Below are 24,411 nucleotides of genomic sequence, written 5' to 3' on the forward strand. Positions count from 1 at the left end.
TTAATTAAATCCACCAAAAACCTGACATGATTGTAACGCGATTATTTTTGAAAAACATAAATCCCTGTGTCTCTGAGCCGCAGCGACACGGACTGATTCAGAGCGGGTCCTTCTGTTGTTGGTTCTGGACTGGTGTTCTTGTGTTGGTGGATAAAGCAGACTGCTCCATGTTTGGTGTTGCTGTGCTGCTGTCACGTCTGTTCCCTGATCTCTGCGTCACCGACCGATTTGATATTAAAGTGACAGAAAAAAAAATGTTATAGTAAAGCCGCGGCCGGAAAATCAGGAAGCAACGTTACTACGCTATAACCGATTATCTTCCGTCACTGCATCGATACCGAATCGTCCACGTCCGCATCGCAATGCATCGTAGAAACGATTATTTTCAACACCCCTATCCCCCAGGGGCGCTCGTTAATCTCCCGCCTCCTGGACGCAGCATTCGACAACCTCCATGACTGCGTTTTCTTAGACGAAGGCTGCCGCTCAGACCTACGTTTCTGGTCCCTCCTGCTCGCCCACTGGAACGGAGTTACTTTCTTTTACGATGACCTTGTGCGTTCCTCTGACTCAATGAGGTTCTTCACGGATGCCGCCCCATCCGTGGGTTTTGGGGGTTTCTTCCAGGGAGAGTGGTTCGCAGGGCCATGGCCCCCGTGAATTTCTACCTCAAGCAAGTTCTCATTAAATCCGGCCTAGCACCTATATCATACTCGGGACATTCCTTCAGGATAGGTGCAGCCACCTCTGCTGCTAATCAAGGTCTCTCTACCTCATCCCTACAACAACTAGGACGGTGGTCCTCCTCCGCCTTCACAACCTACATTCGCCCGGACATCAGCGCCGTACTGGCTTCCCAAAGATCTCTCAGACCCTAACTATGGTATCTATGCATATAACTGGTGGTGGTTCATAACACGTATACATGTCTCATTATGGTACCGGATTTCAAACTGCATTCCCGTCCTAGTCCGCGGGCCCCGCCCACAGGGAACAATGTCTCGTCTCACGCTGCATCTACATGTAACGGGCTACATTCTCCTGCACGCAGGTATCTAAATCCCAGGCCCTTGCTCAAATGTGTTTGTGTAAAATGTATACCCTGCGAAGTCAGGTGTGGACCGGGGGTCCCCGTAGACTTCGGTGTCATGGCTTCGGGCCACCGTACACTTCGGTGTCATGGACGTTGGGCCACCGTACACTTCGGTGTCAGTTACAAAACAAGATCCCTGCTCCGGCAGGACGTTCTACCTTCGGGCGGCGTAGTCAAGCCCTGCTAGCCAGGCAGGCGACCCTCAGGTCGTTTTCAGATAAGATCGGCACTGATTTCCGCAGTCAGAGTCTCAGCATGACCCGTAAGCTCCGGCAGTGATTCCGGCCCACTGCCGCATACATATGTTAATCTATTATTTCATCCCCAGATCACCAGTCACCCCACAAGGTAAGAAACTCAGTTCATCTTAGTATTTCATACTTCACTGGTTTTGGGGATTTCATCGGAGCGGTTCTTTCCCTCCTGAATGATTATCCTGCAAACCGGGGCCTAATCGCCAAACACCATTCCATTCTCCTTTTGTATTATCATGGCAATCATTTCATTCATATGACGTGTAAACAATAAATATGTATTCCTTACATCACGTCTCTCCGGTTTGAACTAAAGATGAAAGACCATTTTTGGTATTATTTATTCAGACTTTAACATTTAAAAATGCTAACCTGCTTCATCATGACTGTGAGGATGTGGTTTGTCTATATTGGATTCTACGAAAAACTGAAATCTTAAAAGTTACACAACCAAAAATGTAGCTAGATAAGAACAATGGATGAGAAACTAACTGGAAAAACTAGTTTTAAGGTTCCAGTGTAATGGTAATGTGCTCCGATTACGTTCCTTTCAAATGGCAAATTTGTAGATTTACTTGAAAGAATAAAATGTTGAAAATAACCTGAGGATGCTATTTGACCTTGTCTGAGCTCTTGGAAAAGAAATGCCAGAGAAGAAGTGACAAGTTTAAAAAAGAAATACACAGTGAAGGCAGCCTTCAGCACTGTTCTAGTAATAATAACAAGGATAGTACACTTCCTCTTAGATATAATGTTAATGGTATTTAAAAATCTGTGCGGTATCGAGAACAGCATTTGGTTTATTAAAAGCATACACCGCCTGCAGGCTTTGGAAATACATTCAAGAAGATTAAAGTCGTTCAATTTGCATGTTCAACCTTTGACATTGTCTTGTTTTGCTGCAAAAGGCTAACACTGCAATATAATGATTAATGCAGCACAATACCTTACATGAAGCTCATCCATAGCTTACTACAAATGTATTTTCTGAACAATCTACTTTCACCTATGATCACATGATATCTTTCTACGCCGTCACCTTTATGTTTCTTCTGGAAAAATAGTTTTTGGGATATTTGTCCTAAATTGGACTGTTTGCTTTTCTGCATTTCGTAGGGAATATTTAGGTGAAACTACAAAAAACACATCTTGGGCATTTTGCCTCAGCCACAGGGGAAAACACATCCATCACCTAACAATTATTTTGTTCTCTTCATGCACTTTTTGAATATAAAAAGAAAACTGTGAAAACAAGATACCCTGGCACTCTTCAAGATAAATACAGAATAAGTGTAAACAACATGGACACAATAAAGTAGATACAGGCACTGCAAATGAATTTCAAATACTTTTTTCTACAAATGTACCAATATAGTCTTGCAATTCTCTTGATTTCCTGGATCAATTATGATGCTACAATCAGTTAATGGAGTCAACCTGGTTACCATCAATAGTATGGCGCATCATTTTCAGTAAATTGCAGATTGCGCTTTTTGTAAAGGTTAGCTAGATCAAGTCGATTATAGAGCTTTTAAACATCAGTGGTTGAGTTGTATGACCTTTAGACATAAGACATGTTTGTTTGCCAGTCTGTATGCTAAGCTAACCAGGTGCCAGCTACTGCTACAATTACACTTGTAATGGTATCAATATTCTCAAACTCTCTGCAAGAAAGCATATTAATTTCCTAAAATGTAAAACTATTCCGTATCATCCCTCTTATGATGGTTAAAAAGTCAGTATAATCTCATCTTGAATCAAAAAAGTATAACCTCTGTCTCTCTCTATATATATACAGTCTATGGTCTCTCTGTATTCAAATACATTATTTAATTAAAAGAAAAGTTATAACACTAGCCTGTAAACGCAACAACGTTTTCCGCTTATCTGAGTGCTCTTCAATTACCTGGCCCGAACAGCATGGCCTTATACTGGCCTTTTCAGGAGCAGTTAATTTAGTCCTTGCCCTTCTCAATCCTTTCCCACTGCCTTTCCTGACTAAGTATCTCTTGTCTCTTCTACCTCTGTGGGAATGTGTATCCTTAATTCCTGCCGTCTGTTCTTTAATTATACATCCTGCATTTGTGGTCCAACTACTCAGCATCTTCTGTGATTGTTACGACCCGTCCCTCTACCAAGCGGTAGTGGCTCGTGGGAAGACCCGTAACTTAAAAACAAACCACGCCAAACACAGAATATCGTTAAGGACGGGCATTTATTGTCAGCACAGCCGTAACTTACATGCCTACCAGCAAAAAGGAACCAAGTCTGGAGGACGGCAATAAACAAACAAGAAGGGGGCCTGGGCCAGCCACACCATGGGCCGTAGGACCCAGACTTCCCCCCTCTACCCAGAGATCTAACACAACCTACTGGGAAAAAAACAAAGCTGCAAAAAATCCTACACTAACATCCTCCAGAGTTCACACAGTATAAGACAGCAAAAGAATAATGGATCCACACGTGGGGTGAGAGGAAATCCACGGATATAATCCCTCGGCATCAGGGCAGGAAAAGAGAGCCTCTTCTCCTCCAGCTTCTCCATTTAAAGTCCCCAGCTGAATGTCATTAGGACACCTGGTGGAGCCAGGGGCGGACCAGGGGCCTATAGAGGCTTCCTAATGACGTCACGGGATTTCGCGTCAGACATCTTGGAGTACCACTCTACTGCTCTAATTATACATCCATGCTCTACTGGCGGGAGCGTTCAAAAATGGCGAAAATGAAAGGCTATTACGAATCACTATACCCGGAGGATAAGACCGTTTACAGAGAAAAATGTACGTCGATTGGTTCGGTGGACCCTTATTTGATTCCCGTTAAGGATTACAGCACCGATATAAATTCATGGCCTTCACTTTCCTACTGTGATATCGTGAACTACCTGTTTTTTTCGCCTATTCCATTGTACACCATGGAGGAAATGAAGGCGTACAAAGGACTCTAGGCACATAAAGAGTTCACATCTGGGTGGATCCGCGACGTTTGCATTGCATGTCAAGGAGATGTGGCTGTAATAGCTGAAAAAGTGAGTAAATATTTCATGAGGTCCTCTTCAGCTGGCTTTTTAAATGTCCCTAAAGTCCCCCAAAATAAAATGGGTGAGGCTGCTTTTATCCACTACGCTACCAAGAAATATCAGAGGCCAACTCAGTGGACATTTTTAAACACCAACTTTTATTTTTGTTGTACCTATATCTATATGTTTACTTTATTTTATAGGGTTTTATATTGTTGCATCAATTAACTTAGTCTTGAGTCTTATGTATTTTTATTATCATACCTTTTACCTCGCCGTGTCTCTTAACCTTTTAAAATGTTATATGTGTATATATATATGTTGTTGCTATGTAGCTGTAAAGGTCTTAACATCTGATCTGAGGGGAATTTCTCGTGGTTTATTTTTAACTTGTGATTGTAAAGCACTTTGAGCTACACGTGCTTTATGAAAAGGGCTTTATAAATAAAGCTTTATTATATATTGCAATATATTTAAATTCTAAAAGTTGTGAACCTATTCTTGGTTGTCAGCTTCTGTTATGTGCTACCTAGCATATGACAAGGTGGTTCTAAATAGTCAACAATCCAATAATATTTTTGTATTTTATTTTTCAGGTATTGCATTCTCAGAGTATTGGGCTGCCGCCAACATGTCCGTGGGTACTGATGAAGGATGGTGCAGTCATCACAGCTAACTGCAACTGCAAGGCTGGTTTGGGATCAACATGTACCCATGTTGCATCTCTCCTTTTCTACATAGAAACATACGGATACGTGATGCCAAGACAGTTACCCAGGAAAAGGCGTCCCCTCTCAAAAGAAACAGAAGTACTAATCAATCTGAATGACAGTGTGTTACGTGCCGTAGTGTTTGTGTGGTCGTGGGTGTGTTTTTCTCTCTCTCCCTCTGACTCCCCAGGTGCAGCCTGATTGTCCCCAGGTGCAGCCTCTCCCCAGGTGCTCCCAATCCTCAATCAGGGCTTCCATATAGGACCGGAGGAGGACGGCAGTGAGAGGCCTTTTCTCGCCTTCTCATCTGGCTGCATGTGTGCAGCATGTCTCTGTGTGAGACCCAGCATAGTTGTGTTTATTGTAAGAGTGTTTTGTAATTTGGCTGGTGAGCCAAAATGGTATCAGGAAGCAAGAGCTGGAGATCAGGAAGCAGGAGCTGGAGATCAGGAAGCAGGAGCTGGAGGCAGACACTGCTGTCCGGATGCGTCAGCTAGAGCTCCAAGCAGCTGGGATGGGTGATTCTGCAGTTACACCTTCTGGTCCTGCTGCCTCCTTTGACGTGAGCAGGCATATTTCTTTGGTCCCTGTGTTTCGTGAATCAGAGGTGGAAGTCTATTTTGGTGCATTTGAGCGCATTGCTGCTGCCCTGCACTGGCCAGAAGATGTGTGGGCTATTCTGTTACAGTGCAAGCTAGTCGGCAAGGCTCAAGCGGCTTGCTCTTCTCTTTCTGTCGAGGACAGTTTGGTGTATGAGAAGGTGAAAGGTGCTATTCTCAGGGCATATGAGCTTGTGCCTGAGGCCTACAGGCAGCGTTTTCGCGGCATGAAGAAAGCTTCTGGCCAAACGTACGTGGACTTCGCGAGGGAGAAGAAAGCCCTCTTTGACAGGTGGTGTAGAGCGTGTAGAGCTGATGACATTGCTTCAGTGTGCGAGCTAATGATGTTAGAGGAGTTTAAACACTGTGTACCGGAGCGTACGGTAGTCTACCTAAATGAGCAGAAAGTGACTACCCTTCAGCAGGCTGCCACTCTGGCAGACGAGTTTGCGCTGATACACAAGAGCGTTTTTTTTCAGCGTGATCCTCCTCAGCGGGACACTTATCGTAGAGCTCCTGACAATTACGTTCCCTGTGCCAGTGTTCCATTGTTAGGTCCCAGGATAAACAGAGCTTGTCATTTTTGTCTGGACCCAGGTCATATGATAGCCGACTGTGCAGCTTGGAAGAGAAAGCAGACAGTGGATGGCCGGCGTCCAGAAGGGGTGGGTTTGGTTACAGCAGTGTGTCCTAGTGGACGGGCCACTGTTAACAAAGGGCCTGATGAGTGCTTGAAACCTAAAGTGTATCCTCAGGGCAGTTATCCTCACTGTAGGGCTCGTAACGGACGTGTCACACGTGCTCAGTCCGTTTCTCTCCCAGGTCCCGACACTAAGAGATTGTGTTTCTTTTGTCTTGACCCTGGTCATTTGGCGGCGGAGTGTGATGCTTGGAAGCAGCAGGTGGCAGCTTCCAAGCATCCAATGGTATGCTGGTGAACTGGGTGGTGGGTGTTGTTGGTAACTGTGACCAAACACTTGTTTGGTTTTATGGGGGGAAGTGTTACGTGCCGTAGTGTTTGTGTGGTCGTGGGTGTGTTTTTCTCTCTCTCCCTCTGACTCCCCAGGTGCAGCCTGATTGTCCCCAGGTGCAGCCTCTCCCCAGGTGCTCCCAATCCTCAATCAGGGCTTCCATATAGGACCGGAGGAGGACGGCAGTGAGAGGCCTTTTCTCGCCTTCTCATCTGGCTGCATGTGTGCACACACTAAAAAATGCTGGGTTAAAAACAACCCAATTTGGGTCGTTTTTTAACCCAACGCCAGGATCAATATTGGACCAACCCAGCAGTAGTTAATTTGACCCAACGAAATGGGTTGCGTATTTTAACCCAGCAGATGGGTTATACATTTAATCCAAATGCTGGGTCAAATTAATTACAGCCCTGGGTTAATTCTACCATGAATTGGGTTAAATATTACACCCAAATGCTGGGTCATAATAGCTGCGATGGGTTAATTCTACAAGTTATTATCGTCATGTTTTTAATGCAATACCCATGTCTCTTAAACATTTAAATTACAAACCCTTTTAAAATGCATCCTATATTTGGTCATGCAAATAATATAATATGCAATAAACGTTTTTAAACAATGTTGGAATCTTAGAAAAATATTCATTTTATTGTTATAACAATTGACAGTTCAATAAAGTGCAAACATATTCAGTTCACAATAAAGTGCAAAACTTTCTTTAAACAAAACGTAACATTTATGCATGTACAGTACAGCCTGTAAACAACACACATTAGCAGATCTACAAGCTCTGGTTTGAGAACCACTAATAGCAACATACGTTTTTTCAGAAATGACTGGTTCATATACTGGCTATGTAAACGTTACAAAGAAAATCCTCCAACATGATCACAACAATGTACTGCTCCTTTAGGTGATCCGAACTACAGGAAACTAAGATGTGCAAATAAACATTTTAACAATTTATGCTTCCACCATTTAGCTCTTTTTTTAGCACACAACTTGCTCATAAAATACTTTGAGCATTAGGTAGTATTTTGAACATAACACACACACACTTCACAAATCCAGCAATATTTAATTTAACCAGATAGAACCCTACTCTGAGCCAAGCAGCAGAAGAGAGAGAATAGAACAGGAGGACCAGCAGAAGAAAATAAAAGGATCAAGACCACAAGTCTACTTGCAAGCAAGTATTGCTGCACGCAAGGACGTAGCAGGTTTTGACTCCTCTCCTCCCTTGATTTCGTACACTGCATTTTGGAGGAATTTCCATACAGCTTCACACTGCTTTGTGTAGTCGATGTCAAAGATATAGAATACCTTGAAACAGACATCTACTGCCTGAAGCAATGTGTTTTGTTCCAACGCCTCCCCATCAAGAATAACGAACGCCTGAGAGGTGTGCCAAATATCGTTTCCCAGGGACAGGACATATGGGTAAGGTCTTGACACCTTCGCCTCATGGAGGTACTCCACCAAGTTTGTTCCAACCTGAGAAAGAAATAAAGAACAAAAGACAAGATAAATTAAACAAAGTAAAAGATTGTGCAAAAGCAAAGAGTAAGCAAGATTTGGCAGTGGCTGATACAATGCATATTCAGAAACAATGTTTTGAATTATTCTTGAGCCCAGGAATAACAGGCAGTCAGGCACATTCTTAACCACTTAAACTGGACCTGGGTTGGCTCTGTACTTTAGACCACTGTTTTCCATCTTCACCAAATCTCTTCGCCAAAAATAGCCGATCTAGCTGCCATGTTTGGCTAATGTCCCCGCCACCCCCCCAAGAATATGGATGCTGGGTTCAAGTGATTAAAAGAATAACATTTCCCTTTAGATATGCAGAGGGACTTACAGGCTTATGATCGATGAAGGCCAACTTAGACTCCTCGATAGTGTACCGGAACACTTTTCGGCCAACCCTGTAGACAGTTGGTGGAAGCAGTGTTGGTAACTGGCTCAGAGCAAGTTCCCCCAAACAATCTGTAGGAAGACAATTTTATAGGTATCAATATGTGGCATGGCATATCTGTGAATTGGTCATTTAGTAGCAAAATAAAGTCTGCTGTACAATATAACAATGTATTACCGGGTGTTAATCCATCAAGCGACGAGATAAGTTTCCCTTCCCGTCTCGCCAGGTGCAGGATCTTGTCTTTAAACAAAGGTAGCCAGGTTTCGAAGAGCTTAGGCGCAGCCTCTCCATGTAGGATCTGAAAGTCCTGTGCAATCTAAATGAAAAATTGAAAAAGAAAATTCAATGTGGCAGCTGACATACTGATAAAAGATTGTTATAAACAATGCATCCACATCATATGTAAACATATACTCCTTCCTAACTTACCATGCCTGGAGTGAATAGATGTGGGAACTCTTGGCGGATCCCTTGAATGTCCCACCCGTTTTCCCTTAAAGACTTGGCCCTGTTTGATAGTTTGCAGAAAGTACAGCAGTACAAGAATGTTAAAAGGATATCACAAAAAGCCCTGAGGGCAGTTGCAGACAGGTGCTCTTGTATGGCAGTTTTGGAGGGTAAGGAGTTGCACTTTCTTGATGGCTGGTGGAGCTCCCACTGGTGTTGTGCCCTTTTATTTTGACAGGTACATGGCACTGGTCCCTTGAAAACCAGGCCCATTGCAAGTTGCTGTACTCTGTCCTCCCCTGAGCCATCCCACTATAGCATCATAATGAGCAGGGGTTAGGTCATAGGTGTGAGAGGTCTAGTAGTAGTTTGTTTTGAGAAGTCTGTAGTTCAGATTTGAATGACTTGAGGTGCTACAGTACCATGAGGTGCATGCATAGGCAAAATGACATTGAATGAGTGCTGCAGCTAGTGTCCTCAGTGCATTCCTACTGACCTGTACACTGCTGTATCCTGCATGTATTGCTCCACCTGGTTGAGGGGCTGCGAATTGTGTTTCAGCCATTCTTTACACTGTATGGCTCTTTCTTCCGATATGGTACATTCTATAAAAGTACACATAAGGATATTAACAATCTCAAATTATATGTCTGTATTGCTTAAACAAATGATTCAGTTCCAACGATTACCTGGTATGAATGTCCTACGAGTGCTAGCTTCACTACTTTGTGGTGGTGTCTGCTGCGTGCTCTGTGACCTGGCCGGTTTTCTCATCCTCTTTCTGACGTTCCGAAGCCTCTCTTCGAGGAATCCAGTGGCTGGGCGGCGGTTCCGTCCTGGGGTGAACCAGTATCCCTGTCAAGAAATGAAAGTCTTTGGTGAATAGAGATGAGGCACATTTTGATAGCGTGGCGACAACATGTGGCTGAGCCATCTAGAACAGGGTTTGTCTGTATGTCTGTCTGACAACACCGGGCATCAAACAGCACAGAAGTCCAGTACTCTGGTGCTGGGAGATGAGTTATATTGTGTTCAACTGACTGTTTTAGCATCAATTCCTCAATAAAATGTTAATTACTTACGAAGCCACTGCTTGAGTCCGACTCGTCCTTCAAGGAGGGAAACCCATGAATCAAAGCTGCAGCCAAGGCCTTTTTTGTCTCACTGGTAGGACTGCAAACACAGAAAAACTAAATTACCAGCAGAGTCAAATTAGATCTTAAGTATTTCTAAAACATGTGTTGCACCCCAGTATAATGGCTGTAGCATATTCTGCAGCTAATAGGCATCCTAATAAATTAAAAACACTACTGAACGTGTGTTTTGGTACATGTGTTGTGCATGTTTATGTTGGTGGTCTAGGTAAAGGTCAGACTTGAAAGTAGTGTCCCGTCTTATTCTTTTCCCCTGAAAGAAGATTCATATACCTTTTTCAAACTAACATAACATTCACTAAAAACAAGAAAAAAAACCCACTATTTTTAATTACCTCTCTCCAAACTTCTCCATGAGGTGAGACACCAAAATACGGACAAGGCACTTTCTTTGCGAAGGGATGATCACATCCTCATCAAGGCTCCCCAGGATCAGCTTGCCTTCAGTTGAGCCTGTGAGAATCTGGCGGATATCCTGAGAAAATTGCAAGAAGGGACAACATCACAGATATCGTTTATTACTCTTTAGTGTTGATTAAAGAAAAAAGTGAAACCCAAGTCTTAAAAAGTGGAGCTTACAAATTGTGGAATTATATGTAGTGTTTGAGGTATCATCGCTGGTACGACAGGTGCCGTTTGGTCCTCCATGGAGGGTGGAGTTGTGGCAGTTGGTTGGACATCAGGACTTGTAGGTGGCACAGCAGGTTCAATCTAAACAGAACCCAGGTTAATGTAACAAACAGTGACAGCCACCTAGAATTGCCGGATAAGCATCAGTAATGTAAATCAGTGTACCACACCAGCGGACTCAGAAGACTGCACACAGTATGCATGGTGTGAGAGATATGCACCACGCCAAAGTTTTCACCCGAGTGAATGAAAAATGCGACAAGTTTGGACCATGCAGATCTGCGGCAAATTGAAAAAGATATAAAACAAACATGTAACTTCTTAACTGACAGTGACTACTACTGTACATCGTCACCGTCGGGTGGAAACCGTGTATGTCCAAAATTGTTCCTTTTATAATTTTTAACATTTAAAAATTGTGAAATAGCCAATCGACAAGCTCTTGACATTGGGAGCTTGTAGATCTATTTGAACTACTTTTGTACAACACTATGACGAATTAGTACATTTACAAATATAAAAAACATAGTTTAAATATGGAGACACAAGGTTTCTGCCCAACAGCAACGATATGTAGACAGATTAAACAAAAAATACTTACTGTACAATTTATCACATCCATCCCAGTATTTACAGAAACATCCCAGTACTCCATCGCATGATCATCCCTGTAGTCCAAAGGCACCTTTTAAGCAGCATTTATAGCTAACCACTAAACAAATATGGCAGGAAAAAATGGACTTGACGAGTAAAAATGCTATTTACAAAGTGTCATACCTACTGTACACACACCTGGTGGCAGTAAGCTGATTTTCTAAAAAAGTCTATAGCGCAGTGAAATGTATAAACTGTCATCAGTCTCGCTGAATGACTTCACTGCATGTAGGGGATGGTGATCAAGCAGCTCTCTCACATCAACAGCTGCCAAAACTTGAGTGGGAATCACACTGTATGCAAAGAAATGCCTATCAAACCATTGTGTTTCCCACTTCTGTACAACAAGTTTTATTGTTGGTGTGTGTGATGTTTGGTCTAGTACTAAAATGGACTTTATGAGACCAAATTGGGGCTCCCCATCTGGGTCATAAGACAGGAATACAGTCATGCCTGCTCGATATGCAGTTCCCTTAAAGGTAACCAAGGCTGGTTCATACAATTCACTGAAAAGGGGAATGCCTGTTAGACCACTTTCGATGTCTTTAACTCCCTCAATGTTGGCCAGAAAGGTAGTGTGCCCTGGACCAACTTCTGTATTGTGGCTCAACACAGTTCCACACAGCAAATTATAGCACTGCGCTATCTGATGGCGAATGGCCATGGTTTTGCAAATGTTTCGGAAGTTGCATGTTACATGGCTAACCCGTTTAAAAAAGTTGTGTTTCGCTTCGAATCTCATAGCCCAAAACTGAGTCAAGGGTCCAAGCTTTTGAATGGCTCTTGGGTAATGGAGCATGAAGTGGTGTTTTGGCAGCAAATGGTGAAGAGGATAGAGCTGCAGGAAGAGAGAGTGATGCTCTTCAAGGATTTTAGCTAAGTACAGTGTTGCTTCAACAGTAAGAGAAGGAGAGAAGATGAACTCCATACATAACAGTAACAGTAGGAGAAGTTTCCATTCCTTGCTATGCATGGGGACCAGGTCACCTATCATTGTCGGCAGCAACCTAAGTAGGCACCACATTTGAGCTGCTGATTGATGCATGGCGCCTTTAACCTTTTTTAGATCATCCTTACTAATTACAGAAGGTTTAGACCTCAGATGAGCTAAAAAAAGGGCTACCCGGTTGGTCATGTCATCTTGCCCTAGTTCATCCCATTCATCCTCAACTTCCTCATCTCCCTGTACAGGCTCATTTTCAGCAAGCTGTATGTCAACAGGCTGGGCTGGACCTTCAAGGGGATCATCGAGAGTATCACTTTGGTTTTCATGCTCCTTTAATAGGTGTCTTCTATAAGACCTTATAAAAGAAAATGTTCTACCACAACCAGTTTCACTACATTGGAAATATGTTGATGAATGGTTTACATGATGTACTGCACGTAAATGTTGAAAGAGAGTCTTGGCATCCCCTGGAATTTGCCTTTTGCATTTAAAGCAAATATATGCCATCTGCTCACAAATTTGAACAAATCCTCAGAATGAATATGCGTGTGTGGGGGAGGGGTGTAGCCTCTCACATCTGCAGTGATCTAACTATACTTACAAGTCCTCTACATTTTTTGAGGAACTTAAGCCTGGGGCCAGCTTTTGGAATCAATTGGCTGATGGTCCCCTCGTCTAAAAGAAGAAAACTCTCCTCGTCAATTCTCCTCGTCAATTCCCTCGTCTGAAAAACAAAAAACAAGGACATCTATTTAAACCATGGAGAACAGCAAAAAATAAGAGGCTAATTACATGGAAGCTATTGGAATAAAAATGCATTTTCAGTAACATAAAATACAATGCAGTCAATGCCATTTCAAATAATTCCTTTACCTAGCTATACAGACCATCTGCTTGCTGTGAACGTAAAAAAAAACATGTTCTTACCTTTAAATCTATCAATAACGTCTGTCAACTGCCACTGTGTCAACGTGTCACACACAACATCGTCCATTGATCTGAGACAAAAAACACATAAAGAGCTTAATTAAAACAAAACATAAAATGTACATTTGCATGACTTCAACCTCACTTCTGGGGCTAATTTATTCAGTTGATGAGGCTACTAAAACTGATAAATGTCTGCTTCTCCTATTTATTTATTTGTATTACCTGTTGTATTTAGCACACATGAGCCCCACTTACTATGGTTATTAGCATTGTATTTTATCTGCAGACTTATGGTTATATCAAAGCCTTTATTTTTATATAGAGTGATACACTTTTGTGACTGCTAGAAACAGGTCAACCCACAATAGAGCAAGATTAGTTAACCAACTACGGACAGCAGCCACAGGAACTTTTGCAGTCACAAATTGCTGTGAAAAATTGAGAGACCAATGAAAGTTAAGTTACAGAGAACCTGCTTTTTTTTTACACCAAACCTTATCAGTCCCCTTATCAGACAGAGAGTGCGACTACCGACACTGGCAGAGCGGCATCCGTCACGTAACATTAACTGCAGAGCGAAAACCACAGTGGCAGTCAGCTCCGCATGGCAGCTAGCTCCGCATGGCAGCTAGCTTGGCAGCTAATGTACGTGACGCAGCCGAATAACGGCGCAACATTCCTTTGTAAAAGGGGCTGATATTACTGACATATATAAGCGCCTGGGGTAGCACACTTTCCGTTTAACTTTCCCAGGGTAATGCTACCGTCCTTTAGTTTTCAATCCTGATATCCTATATTTGAACCATCTCCCTAACTGGCAGTTACACAGACTAGCTAGTTAACGACGTTAGCTTTAGCATGTTTGTCGGCTCATTCGGCTTTTTAAGTGAGATAAAAAATAACACTAAATAACAAATTAACTATCAACGTTACCACAATATCGCTCATGGACTAGCAGTTGATGACATTTATTAACAGCTTCACAGTTAGATGACAATGTGTTCTGCTTACCTCCTCCAACTTTCGCCATCGGTCTTTATTGTCTCAATGATCCTCTCTCGCGATGATGATGGTTAAGTTTACGGTTATGCCCAAATATCGCGAGTGCACACAGGATGCAGGGGAAACCCTTTCCCGCCAGATCGCGGTCAAAATCAAACCATGGCAGAGTTCTCTTAATACATCCATGGAAGTGTCCAAGAGCAGTCAATAATGTAGCATGCCTTATTGTTCAAGCCATGTTTGTTGTTTCACATCTTTACAACCGTGAACATTTAAAAGTAGATTGATTTTTGTCTCTGTTTACATTAGTTGGTATCATAGACTGTGGTTGGTATCCAGTTTATTGGTGGTTATACCGCCACCTTCTGCTCTGGAGTGGGAATCAGATATACCCTAATCCCTTTGTCTCAGTTTATCTCAACATGAATGAATCTAATACATGTGAAATGGTTGTGATTCATGCAAACCAATACCCAATACCATAGGCGGCGCCGGCGCGTGAGGCTCAGGTTTGGAAAGGCTTAATCACTTTTTTTACCTGACGCTGCACGCCTCCGGCATCTATAGAAAAGAGATCAACTCAGTGTGCAGAGTTTAAATCTCTCAAGTCATATTACAGGATAAAGGAAATACAGTTTAAACTGCCGTATGCAGAGAAGACGCCGACGTGTCGCACTTATCATTCATATTACATCATCAATCAGATCATCGATCATATAATATTATAATATATCATATATTTCCTTATCTGAGTCAGCTTCTCCAGCCATATCTGGCCGTGCAACACTTACAGTGTCACATACTGTATGCAGAAGTATTATTTTAAGCAATACATTATGTTCACGAAACACTCGAGTCAAATGTAATTAAAGTCAGATCTGGTGAGAGAAACCCTGGCTTGATTTACCGAGTTGATAACCAGCGTCGTAGGACCGCTTAGCGAGATCTCGTTTGTTTGTTTGTTACTCAAACATATCCAGGGTATGTTGAACTGGCTTCGTAGTACAGGGCTAGCGGGTGGCTAGCAGCGCTAATGTCAAAGACACAGACATTATACATTAGCCTATATTTGTATTTTACCAGGATGCAGTGACACAAATATTTGGGAAGGCTTAGCCTTCCCTAGCCGCTACAGCACCCGCCGCCCCTGCCCAATACCATATAAATAACCCAGAATGAGTTAAACATTTCATAACCAAATGGTTGGGTAGACAAAAATATTTTGACCCAGTACTTGGGTTGCACAAAAATAACCCAATACCATATTAATAACCCAGAATGGGTTAAACATTTCATAACCCCATGGTTGGGTAGATGAAATAACCCACTGTTTTTTAGAGAGCAGCATGTCTCTGTGTGAGACCCAGCATAGTTGTGTTTATTGTAAGAGTGTTTTGTAATTTGGCTGGTGAGCCGCCTTACTTATTTACCAATTAAAACCTCACTTAAACTCCTTCAGCATTCAGTTTCCTCTCCTTTTTCTCTCGTCCGGCTATCTTGTGTGTCGCTACTTCCCTTGGTACCCCTAGATCTACAAGGGAACGTAACACAGTGTATATATTTATTTGAACTTGTTTCTTTTACATCAAATCTATATAAAGAACATGCAAGTACACGGCACCTCTGTTGTTTCCCCGACTCAGACTGCAAGGAATCTGGGTGTGACCCTAGATAATAACCTGTCCTTCACTGCAAACATCGCTGCTGCAGATACACGCTTTACAACATCAGGAGGATACGTCCCCTCCTGACCCAGAAAGCGACGCAGGTTCTGGTCCAGGCTCTCGTCATCTCACGCCTAGACTACTGCAACTCCCTCCTGGCTGGTCTACCTGCATGTGCCATCCGACCTCTGCAGCTCATCCAGAATGCAGCGGCTCGCCTGGTCTTCAACCTTCCTAAATGTTCCCACGCCGCTCCTCCGCTCCCTCCACTGGCTTCCGGTAACTGCTAGAATCCACTTTAAGACACTGGTACTTGCGTACCATGCTGCGAATGGATCTGGCCCTTCCTACATCCAGGACATGGTTAAACCGTACACCCCAGCACGTGCACTCCGCATCAGCCAAACAGCTCGCTGCACCCGCACTGCGAGGGAGACCCAAGTTCCCATCAGCAAAAACACGTGGGTTTGCTATCCTGGCTCCAAAATGGTGGAATGAGCTCCCCATTGACATCAGGACAGCAGAAAGCGTACACATCTTCCAGACTGAAAACTCATTTATTTCGACTCCACTTCGAGCGATAGAACTACTAACAAAGCACTTATATACTAATAAAGGACTGGCCAGTTGAGTAGCACTTGAAATGTTTTTGCTCTATGAAACCTGATGTACTTATATGATTCTGTTTTCTTCAAGGTTGTATTTTGTTGGTCGAACGTACTTATTGTACGTCGCTTTGGATAAAAGCGGCAGCTAAATGCAATGTAATGTAATGTAAGTGTAACAATCAAAACAAGTGCACACTAAAATGACACAAATCATCATTATTTAAACTGACACTCAAAGAGCAAAACCTCAGCTCAAATATCCAAAACTCTAAACACATGTTCAGCTCTGCACCCAATTTGCAATTCAACTTTCCACTTTTTGAAAAGTAAAAGTATAACAACAGTATATTTGTGTTTCTGCACATATTTTTGGAGACTTGAACAATCTTTATTATTCAATTTGGCATAGTCGATCCTACGCTGTCATTGGAGGCAGTCGCAATTTCTACAGGCTCGCACTACCTGTTAGCATCTGGCATCTGTTAGCATCTAGCTCTCCTGCTTACAAACTTTTAGCCATCCCTGCTTATACAAGTAATAGTTTTAGTTATCTGCAATCTGCCGAGGCCTACTCCCACCTGTCGAGTACGGCTGTACTGAGGTGTTTTTCCTCCGGAAACGTCGCGAAGAGACGGAGCGGCTCCACCTGTTGCTGCATGCGATCTGCGATTTACGGAGGCCTGCTCGTCGCGAAGAGACGGAGCGGCTCCACCTGTTGCTGCCTGCGATTCTGCGATCTGCGATCTACAGAGGCCTGCTCCCACCTGTAGAATACGACTGTACTGGAGAGGTTTTTACCCCGGAGTCGTCGCGGAGAGACGGAGTGGATCCACGCTTCGGGCTTGGCCTGCTTCCACCGGGCGTGGGCTGCTGTACGGAGGAGGATTTTACCACCGCTGGGGCCTGCTTTCCACCTGTCCTGGTTCTGCTGTTGCAGAGGCCTGCTTTCACCCCGGGGATACCACGGAGGGACCGGAGCGCTTCCACGCTGCTGTTTTCGCCTGTCCTTTGCTGCTGTGCTGATTTTGCTCCAGGAACATTGCGGATACTGTGTGCTGGTCTGGGAAAATGGCCCATATCGGGATTCTGCTGTGCCTGTTAACTGTTTTGGACTATGAGAAAATCTCTAGTCATTCTGAGAAGACTACTGGATTCAGGTCTGTTCTGCCACCCGCAGTGGGCATCCCCTGCAAAGGTTCGGATGTGTTGCTCAAACAATTACCGGTTGCCTTGTCACAGACAATCTGCTCGACAAAATGTTTGTCTTTTTTGTTTTCCTGCGATGATGGTTCTTCAGGACTGCTTCTTAAGCTCAAATCACACTCTCGCAGACTTTTCTGGTGTTTCTAAATTAGATGACAATGTATGTGTCGTTTAAGAGGAAAAGATGCCTGTTTTTGTTATTACTGTCAGGAAATGTACAACCTAACCCTGGTCCGCCCAGTAGTAGTAGTCAGATCACTACTCCTGCTGATTTTAAAGCTAGGTCTGGGTTGGGTTTCATCCACTTGAATGTGCGCAGTCTGTTAGGTAAACTAGATTTTGTCCGTATCTGGGCGAGCTCAACTGACGCTGACGTCATTGTTTTATCAGAAACATGGCTAAACAAATCTATTTTGGCCTCTGACATTGCCTTAAATGGTTTTAATGTGTATCGTACCGACCGGCCTAATAAAGGTGGTGGCGTTGCCATTTATGTTAAGAATAAGTTCAGTGTAACCACATTAGTTTCCAAATCGATCAGTAAGCAATTTGAATTTTTAGCCATAAATATAGAAGTGGCAAAGGGTCAACAGGTCATGGTGGTGGGCTGTTACAGACCCCCCTAAGCTGTCGAAGACTCCTTGTCTTCACTAGCAAATCTTTTATCACAACTAGACTACAAGGAAATAGTGCTACTTGGAGATTTTAACTGGGACTGGTTAACTGCAGTGTCAGAGGATTTTAAAAACCTTTATATCTCTTTAAATGTTACTCAGATTGTGGACAGTCCTACTCGCCCTAACATTAAGTCCCCTAATAAATCCTCCCTAATTGATCTCATTTTAACTAATGTTCTCCATAAATATTCATCTGTGGGAGTATTTGCAAATGATCTGAGTGATCACTGTGTTGTAGCCACAATTACAGACACTAAGGTCCAAAAGGTTAAACCTCGCATTATCATTAAGAGAGACAAAAAACATTTTGTGGAGCAGGGTTTTGTGCATGATCTTTTTGATTGGGGTAAAATCGATCTGTGTGCTGATGTAGAAACCGCATGGTCTTATTTTTATCTTGGTTTTATGGAGATCATTGATAGACATGCACCCCTGCGTAAATTTAGAGTAAAGGGACGAGACAATCCTTGGTTTTCTGCTAATCTGTCCAGTCTCCTTCATGAGAGAAACAAGGCCTGGGCAAAGGCTAGGAAATGTATTGACCTTTCAAAAGCGTTTGACACCGTCGATCATCGCATTTTAAAGCAGAGGCTAGCCAGTATAGGCATGTCCAGCCATGCAGTAGGGTGGTTTGTGAACTACCTCTCTGAAAGGTCCCAATAGCCGCTTTCACACCGCAGGACTTGCCGTACTTTAGTGACCACTAAAGCCGTTGTGTATTTTATTATGTGAAGCAATGGTCTTAGAAAAATATCGACTCTTTGTTTGTAGATATTTACTAAACTAAAGCAAATAAAGAGAGTAGGCCTGTTATACTGAGTGATATATATTTTACACACTGCTCTGCTTTCTGCATGGACCTTACAGCTGTTCTCTCTGGAAACATCGCGACGCGATGAAAGCAGTTTCTAAAATAATATCCAGGGGATGCATGCATAGCTGTCATTGGCTGAGATAAGTCCGGCCGTGCGTCACGCCGCCACCGTTCCCGGAAATGCATCCGTGGAGGAGCCGTGGAGGAACCATCAGTGTATCCTCGGTTATAGCTCCTCCAGAGAGCCTCCTCGACGCTCGATGCTCGGTCCTCGGTGTGCATTTAGAGAAATTAGACGTCCTTCAAAATGGCGCGCTGAAATTCATTTCCGGGTCACTACCGGAGGACCGAGGAGTCGAGCAGTCGAGGAGGGGAAATTTGAGTATTGAGAAGCCTCTAAAGTCAGTCAGAATTAATGAATGAATGGGCGTTTCTTTGACTATTTATAGGCAAATATGGGCGTTACGTGAACCCCGCAAAAGCTGCACCGCATTTCGAGTCGGTTGTGATTTATAAAGGGAAACCGGCGTATGAAGTGCTGTACGCACTTTCCTCGCCGGTGCGCAATGTTTGGTGAATCGGGAAATGGCGGAAAATGTATGGACCTATTTTTCGGATTTCTACTACGTAAGCAACCTTCCCACGTGAATCCTACGCACGGCGTTATACATGAGGCCCCAGGTTAGCCGCTAAGCATAAGTTACCATGGAGATCTAGCCTGCTAAAAAGAGAACCAGCTTCGTAGGACCGGAAAGCCGGAGTTTTCCCTGAATTTAGCCGGCTAAGCGAAAATCCTGCTTCGTAGTATACCCCCCTGGTGTACCTGCGCAGCAGAGAGACAGAGAAAAGCAACACAAGCACGTAACAGTGATCCACACTCATCCATAACCAAAGTATCCTCAATTGTTTCCTTGTCGTAATTTATTTTTTGGATCTATGCACCAGTAGTGACATTTGCAAACCTTTAATTGGCTAGATTTTCTCTACCGATTGATTGACAGACTCTTGGACTGGTTTAACAGCATCACCGTGTGGAATGAAATGGACGGTGCCAACAACTCATCGAGAGAACAAATTGAATCCTATGGTTTATAAGTGCATGATGCCAGGCTTCCCGGTTAAAACCTGATATACTCGACTGTCAGATGGACTGGAGCAACAGACAGCTGTGAGCCTCAGGCAGGAGGAGGAATGAAGGCAATAACTATTGTAAAGATGTCTAGAAGCAGAAGCAGCAGTACGTTTGTAGCTTCCCCACAGTAACTGAATAAGCAGAAGGTCCAACACAAACAACGTGGAAACTCTCTCCCTTTGGGTCAAAGAAACTCTCTGTGAGTTGGCTGATGAAGAGGACTGAAGCAGTCTTCTCACCACAAAGTGGCACAAATCTGAAACTCTTGTAGAGCTTTACTTGTTTTTTGCACAGCACACAAAATACTTCAGTGACAATATGTCATTGTTCTGCATGGGCACCTGCTTTGTTTTACCTCAGCAGCCACTTGTCAGATTTCTGTGGGAGCATGAGATACAAGACTGTATTATTCGAAACAAAAAAAGGGATGTGTCAGAAATTCTGCCTTATTCTCAACGCTGATAAACAGAGGTTATTCCTGCTCTCAGCAGCAGCAGCAGCAGCAGCATGTGTTTCCTTCATCTTACAGAGTCACTGAACTTATTATCAATAACGACGTGCGGTTCAAGGGGCACCTCAGTGCCTCAAATTCTCAGCAAGAAAATGTAGACATGTGTCTATGACGTATGATACATAGCTGCCATTTACATTTCGATAACATTAAAAAAGATAAAACACATGTTTAAAAGGTTCCTGGAACAATTAACTAAATCTAAAAAAGATTGTATCGGCTGTAGCAAGATATCAAAATATAGCTTATGTCTTTACATTAGCTTAATGAGCTGCTTGAAAACGCTCTATCATGCTGACTTTTTGAGTTGACATGCTTTTCTGCTTTAAGAATGGGGATCATATTACTACTATATGTCCCAGCCTCAAAGACGTGGAAAAAAAAGTAACACAGTGAAGAAGTAAGTTCTAGTGTCTTTTGTAGATGTGGGCTCAGACTGACTGATTTTTCACATAAAATGGGAAAAAGTTTGATAGTTGATGTTATGTAATGTTATAGTGTCACTATAGGCCCTAGGAAGTGATGATTTGTAGTTACTAAGCTAGTTAGTGAAACAGTTTCAATGGGGCAGCTTACATAGAAGCAGATAAACAGACTTTATAATCCATTCCTCACACTTTTAGTACTATAACGAAATTATTTATTAACCCAATGTGTTTTAATTAAATCCAAGCATTGGGTACAAGCTCTGCACACAGAAGATGATGAATCGCAAATGAATACTTGAAATTGAAACACTGTCTTCCTTACAACAGCGTGAAAACAATCTGCCAAAAGGAGCCAATTCAAGTGTACACACGCTGTAGAATAAATGTCTTCTGGGATTTAAAAGTCCACAAAAGCAAATTCTTGTTCAGCTATCTCTAACAACCATTTGGAGATTGCAATGTGTGAAGCTCTCCGCTGATGAGGCAAGAAATGTGCGTGTCCCGCACACTTCACTTGGCATGATGGGAATCCCTTTGACAGCCAAAGTAGGTCTACTGTTCCCTCCATCCAACTCATTACCTCAGTGATAATTTTAAAGCAATAGTTGGGTTATAATTACCCAGTGATGTTGCGAGGCTTATCCGAGCCAGTGTTATATGTCGAGCCCCGACTAAAACTCCCTCGGTTAAATGATGTTGCAACAACATCACATTATTTACAAGTTCTGCAGCAAAACTATCTTTTCTGGGTATCAATAATTCATCAGGGATCCGTGGTCTGTGTAATAGAGACTCCCAAAGTATTCCTTTGAAGTGGATTGTGTAGCTGTTGCCTTCTGCCTCCCCTGACAATACCACTCTCCGTCTCCATCTCTTATTGTCTCCCTGTTTCTCATCATCCCTCTCGTTCCCTCTCTTCACAGATCATTATGTTAGAATTATTGTTTGCCAGTGTTCTGCTCCACATCTGTCCCTCCGTTTAAATTCGGGTGGCCGACAATAGCCGTGACTGCAGTCCCTGCGGCCGTGGCTGAGCTGGGGTAAAGTGGCTTACAGCATGCTCACTAGCCCGAACGCCCCCCCCTCCCCCTCCCTCTCCATCACACCCGTCCTCCACTCATTAGAAACAGAAACTAAAAAACACGAGGCAAGCTGAGCTAACTGGAAAAAGCATAAATTATCGAAGAAAGCCATAAGGATTGGGATTTAGCTGACTTTCACAGAGGGGTAATTAAAGCAGGAGGCTGTCGTTTGAAGTTAACCATTTAATTAAAACACAGACACAGAGACTGAGGAAGCGATGAGAGGGCAACAGGCCGGACTGTGCACAGGACACACACACCTCCATCTGAGAGGGTAAGTGTGTGTCAGCTGCTCCAATTATTCTATGCTGGGGTTTCCATAGCTGCTGATTAATTAATAGATATCATCCTTTGCACATATATGAATATATCTCATTGTTCTTTTCCGGTTTTACATTAAATTGGTCCATTGTTTTACAACCAACACTCTCTCCTTTTGAGACACATTTTGCTATTACATAACTGATGCATTTCATAGTCAGATTTGTTCAAATGTATTACATACCTAATTTATTAACTGTTTTTTACTATCTTTTGGCAGCTCATTATTTCTATATATTGTATTAACCTGCTAATATTGTGGTTTATAAGGCTTGCAAATGCAGTAAACGTGTGGATGCCATCATATCTACATAAGAAGATGATGGGTAAACAATTTTAAATTAGTCATTCTGCAAAACATGAATATTTAATCTTTTTAAAGGTTGATGAATATTACAGAAAGCTCTTCCTGACTGATGTTTGACAGACGTCGGAGCAAAAGCCAATTCCCTCAAATTAACCTTTTTGATGTTTCTTTTGAAGGTTTTGCTTTATTAGGCAAAATATGATTATTTAATAAATTATTCATCAATTTAATTATACATTTTATTAATTGCATAATTTTTCATGGAAATATGATTAATCATTTCATGCATTCACAAGTAGAGCATCCCCCTTTGGGTTCTTTACACTGTTGTTGTTGTTGTTGTTGTTGTTGTTGTTGAAAGCAATGCTATCTATTTATGTTAATGGTCCATCCATCCATCTTCTCCCGCTTATCCGTGGTCGGGTCGCGGGGGTAGCAGTTCCAGCAGAGAGCCCCAAACTTTCTTTTCCCTGGCCACATCAACCAGCTCTGACTGGGGGATCCCAAGGCGCTCCCAGGCCAGCGAAGAGATATAATCCCTCCACCTGGTCCTAGGTCTACCCCTTGGTCTCTTCCCAGCTGGACGTGCCTGGAACACCTCCCTAGGGAGGCGCCCAGGTGGCATCCTAACTAGGTGTCCGAACCACCTCAACTGGCTCCTTTCGACGCGAAGGAGGAGCGGCTCAACTCCGAGTCCCTCCCTGATGACCGAACTTCTCACCTTATCCCTAAGGGAGACACCAGCCACCCTGCGGAGAAAACCCATCTCGGCCGCTTGTATCCGCGATCTCGTTCTTTCGGTCATGACCCATCCTTCATGACCATAGGTGAGGGTAGGAACGAAAATGGCCCGGTAGACAGAGAGCTTTGCCTTCTGGCTCAGCTCCCTTTTCGTCACAACGGTGCGGTAAAGCGACTGCAGTACCGCTCCCGCTGCTCCGATTCTCCGGCCCATCTCACGCTCCATTGTTCCCTCACTCGAGAACAAGACCCCGAGATACTTGAACTCCTTCACTTGGGGTAAGGACTCATTCCCTACTTTCATTCTGTTAATGGTATTATATTTAATACATATATGGGTTTTGATAGATTACAAAAATACCCTAAATACTGGAATGAGAAAATGATTCCCAAATTAACAGACCAATAGATTTTGCAGTGATTGTGGGGGAAACTTCTGAAGTAATTGGAAACAGGACTCAGAGAGACACGAGGAGAGCTGGAGCTTTGATGTCAAACATTGATGGTTTATTTGGAGTTACGGCCGGAGAATTCACAAGACAGGTGGTGTGTCACGAGTTGACGCAGGGGCCGGTTGCCAAACCAATGCTGAAGAA

General features: G+C 43.1%; 2 protein-coding genes across 6 annotated transcripts; one reads left to right on the forward strand and one right to left on the reverse strand.

The window, feature by feature from the left end:
- Positions 1-3,779: 3,779 nt before the first annotated feature.
- On the forward strand, positions 3,780-6,845 carry LOC117560934. Its single transcript, XM_034238071.1, has 2 exons — positions 3,780-4,375; positions 4,963-6,845. Exon 2 carries the CDS (start codon positions 5,561-5,563, stop codon positions 6,611-6,613), a length of 1,053 nt encoding a protein of 350 aa, XP_034093962.1. The 5' UTR covers positions 3,780-4,375; positions 4,963-5,560; the 3' UTR covers positions 6,614-6,845.
- Positions 6,846-7,284: 439 nt separating this feature from the next.
- Positions 7,285-13,032, reverse strand: LOC117560933. Of its 5 annotated transcripts, none has more exons than XM_034238065.1 (11): positions 12,997-13,032; positions 11,397-11,463; positions 10,745-10,876; positions 10,501-10,640; positions 10,094-10,184; positions 9,701-9,866; positions 9,508-9,616; positions 8,994-9,072; positions 8,739-8,880; positions 8,505-8,632; positions 7,285-8,140 (listed from the first exon to the last, which is right to left on the reverse strand). In XM_034238065.1, the coding sequence occupies exons 2-11, from the start codon at positions 11,448-11,450 to the stop codon at positions 7,826-7,828; spliced, it is 1,356 nt and encodes a 451-aa protein (XP_034093956.1). In that variant the 5' UTR covers positions 11,451-11,463; positions 12,997-13,032; the 3' UTR covers positions 7,285-7,825. The 5 variants fall into 5 exon arrangements, with proteins under 5 accessions (XP_034093956.1, XP_034093957.1, XP_034093955.1 ...); XM_034238066.1 differs by lacking the exon at positions 12,997-13,032 and adding an exon at positions 10,966-11,074 and having other exon boundaries at positions 11,397-11,482; XM_034238070.1 differs by lacking the exon at positions 12,997-13,032 and adding an exon at positions 10,961-11,074 and having other exon boundaries at positions 7,286-8,140; positions 11,397-11,444.
- Positions 13,033-24,411: the final 11,379 nt, after the last annotated feature.

The sequence above is a fragment of the Gymnodraco acuticeps genome, unplaced genomic scaffold (assembly GCF_902827175.1).
Source record: "Gymnodraco acuticeps unplaced genomic scaffold, fGymAcu1.1, whole genome shotgun sequence".
Classification (NCBI taxonomy): Eukaryota; Metazoa; Chordata; class Actinopteri; order Perciformes; family Bathydraconidae; genus Gymnodraco; species Gymnodraco acuticeps.

What these genes read in the sequence shown, in the direction of transcription:
- LOC117560933 (XM_034238065.1), bottom strand. Translation starts at nt 11,450, where the DNA reads ATGGAGTACTGGGATGTTTCTGTAAATACTGGGATGGATGTGATAAAT. An exon ending in CGGACTCAAGCAGTGGCTTC is followed by an intron (nt 9,867 to 10,093) that starts GTAAGTAATTAA and finishes ATTTCTTGACAG; the next exon opens with GGATACTGGTTCACCCCAGG. An exon ending in ATCTATTCACTCCAGGCATG is followed by an intron (nt 8,881 to 8,993) that starts GTAAGTTAGGAA and finishes TTTTTCATTTAG; the next exon opens with ATTGCACAGGACTTTCAGAT.
- LOC117560934 (XM_034238071.1), top strand. Translation starts at nt 5,561, where the DNA reads ATGCGTCAGCTAGAGCTCCAAGCAGCTGGGATGGGTGATTCTGCAGTT.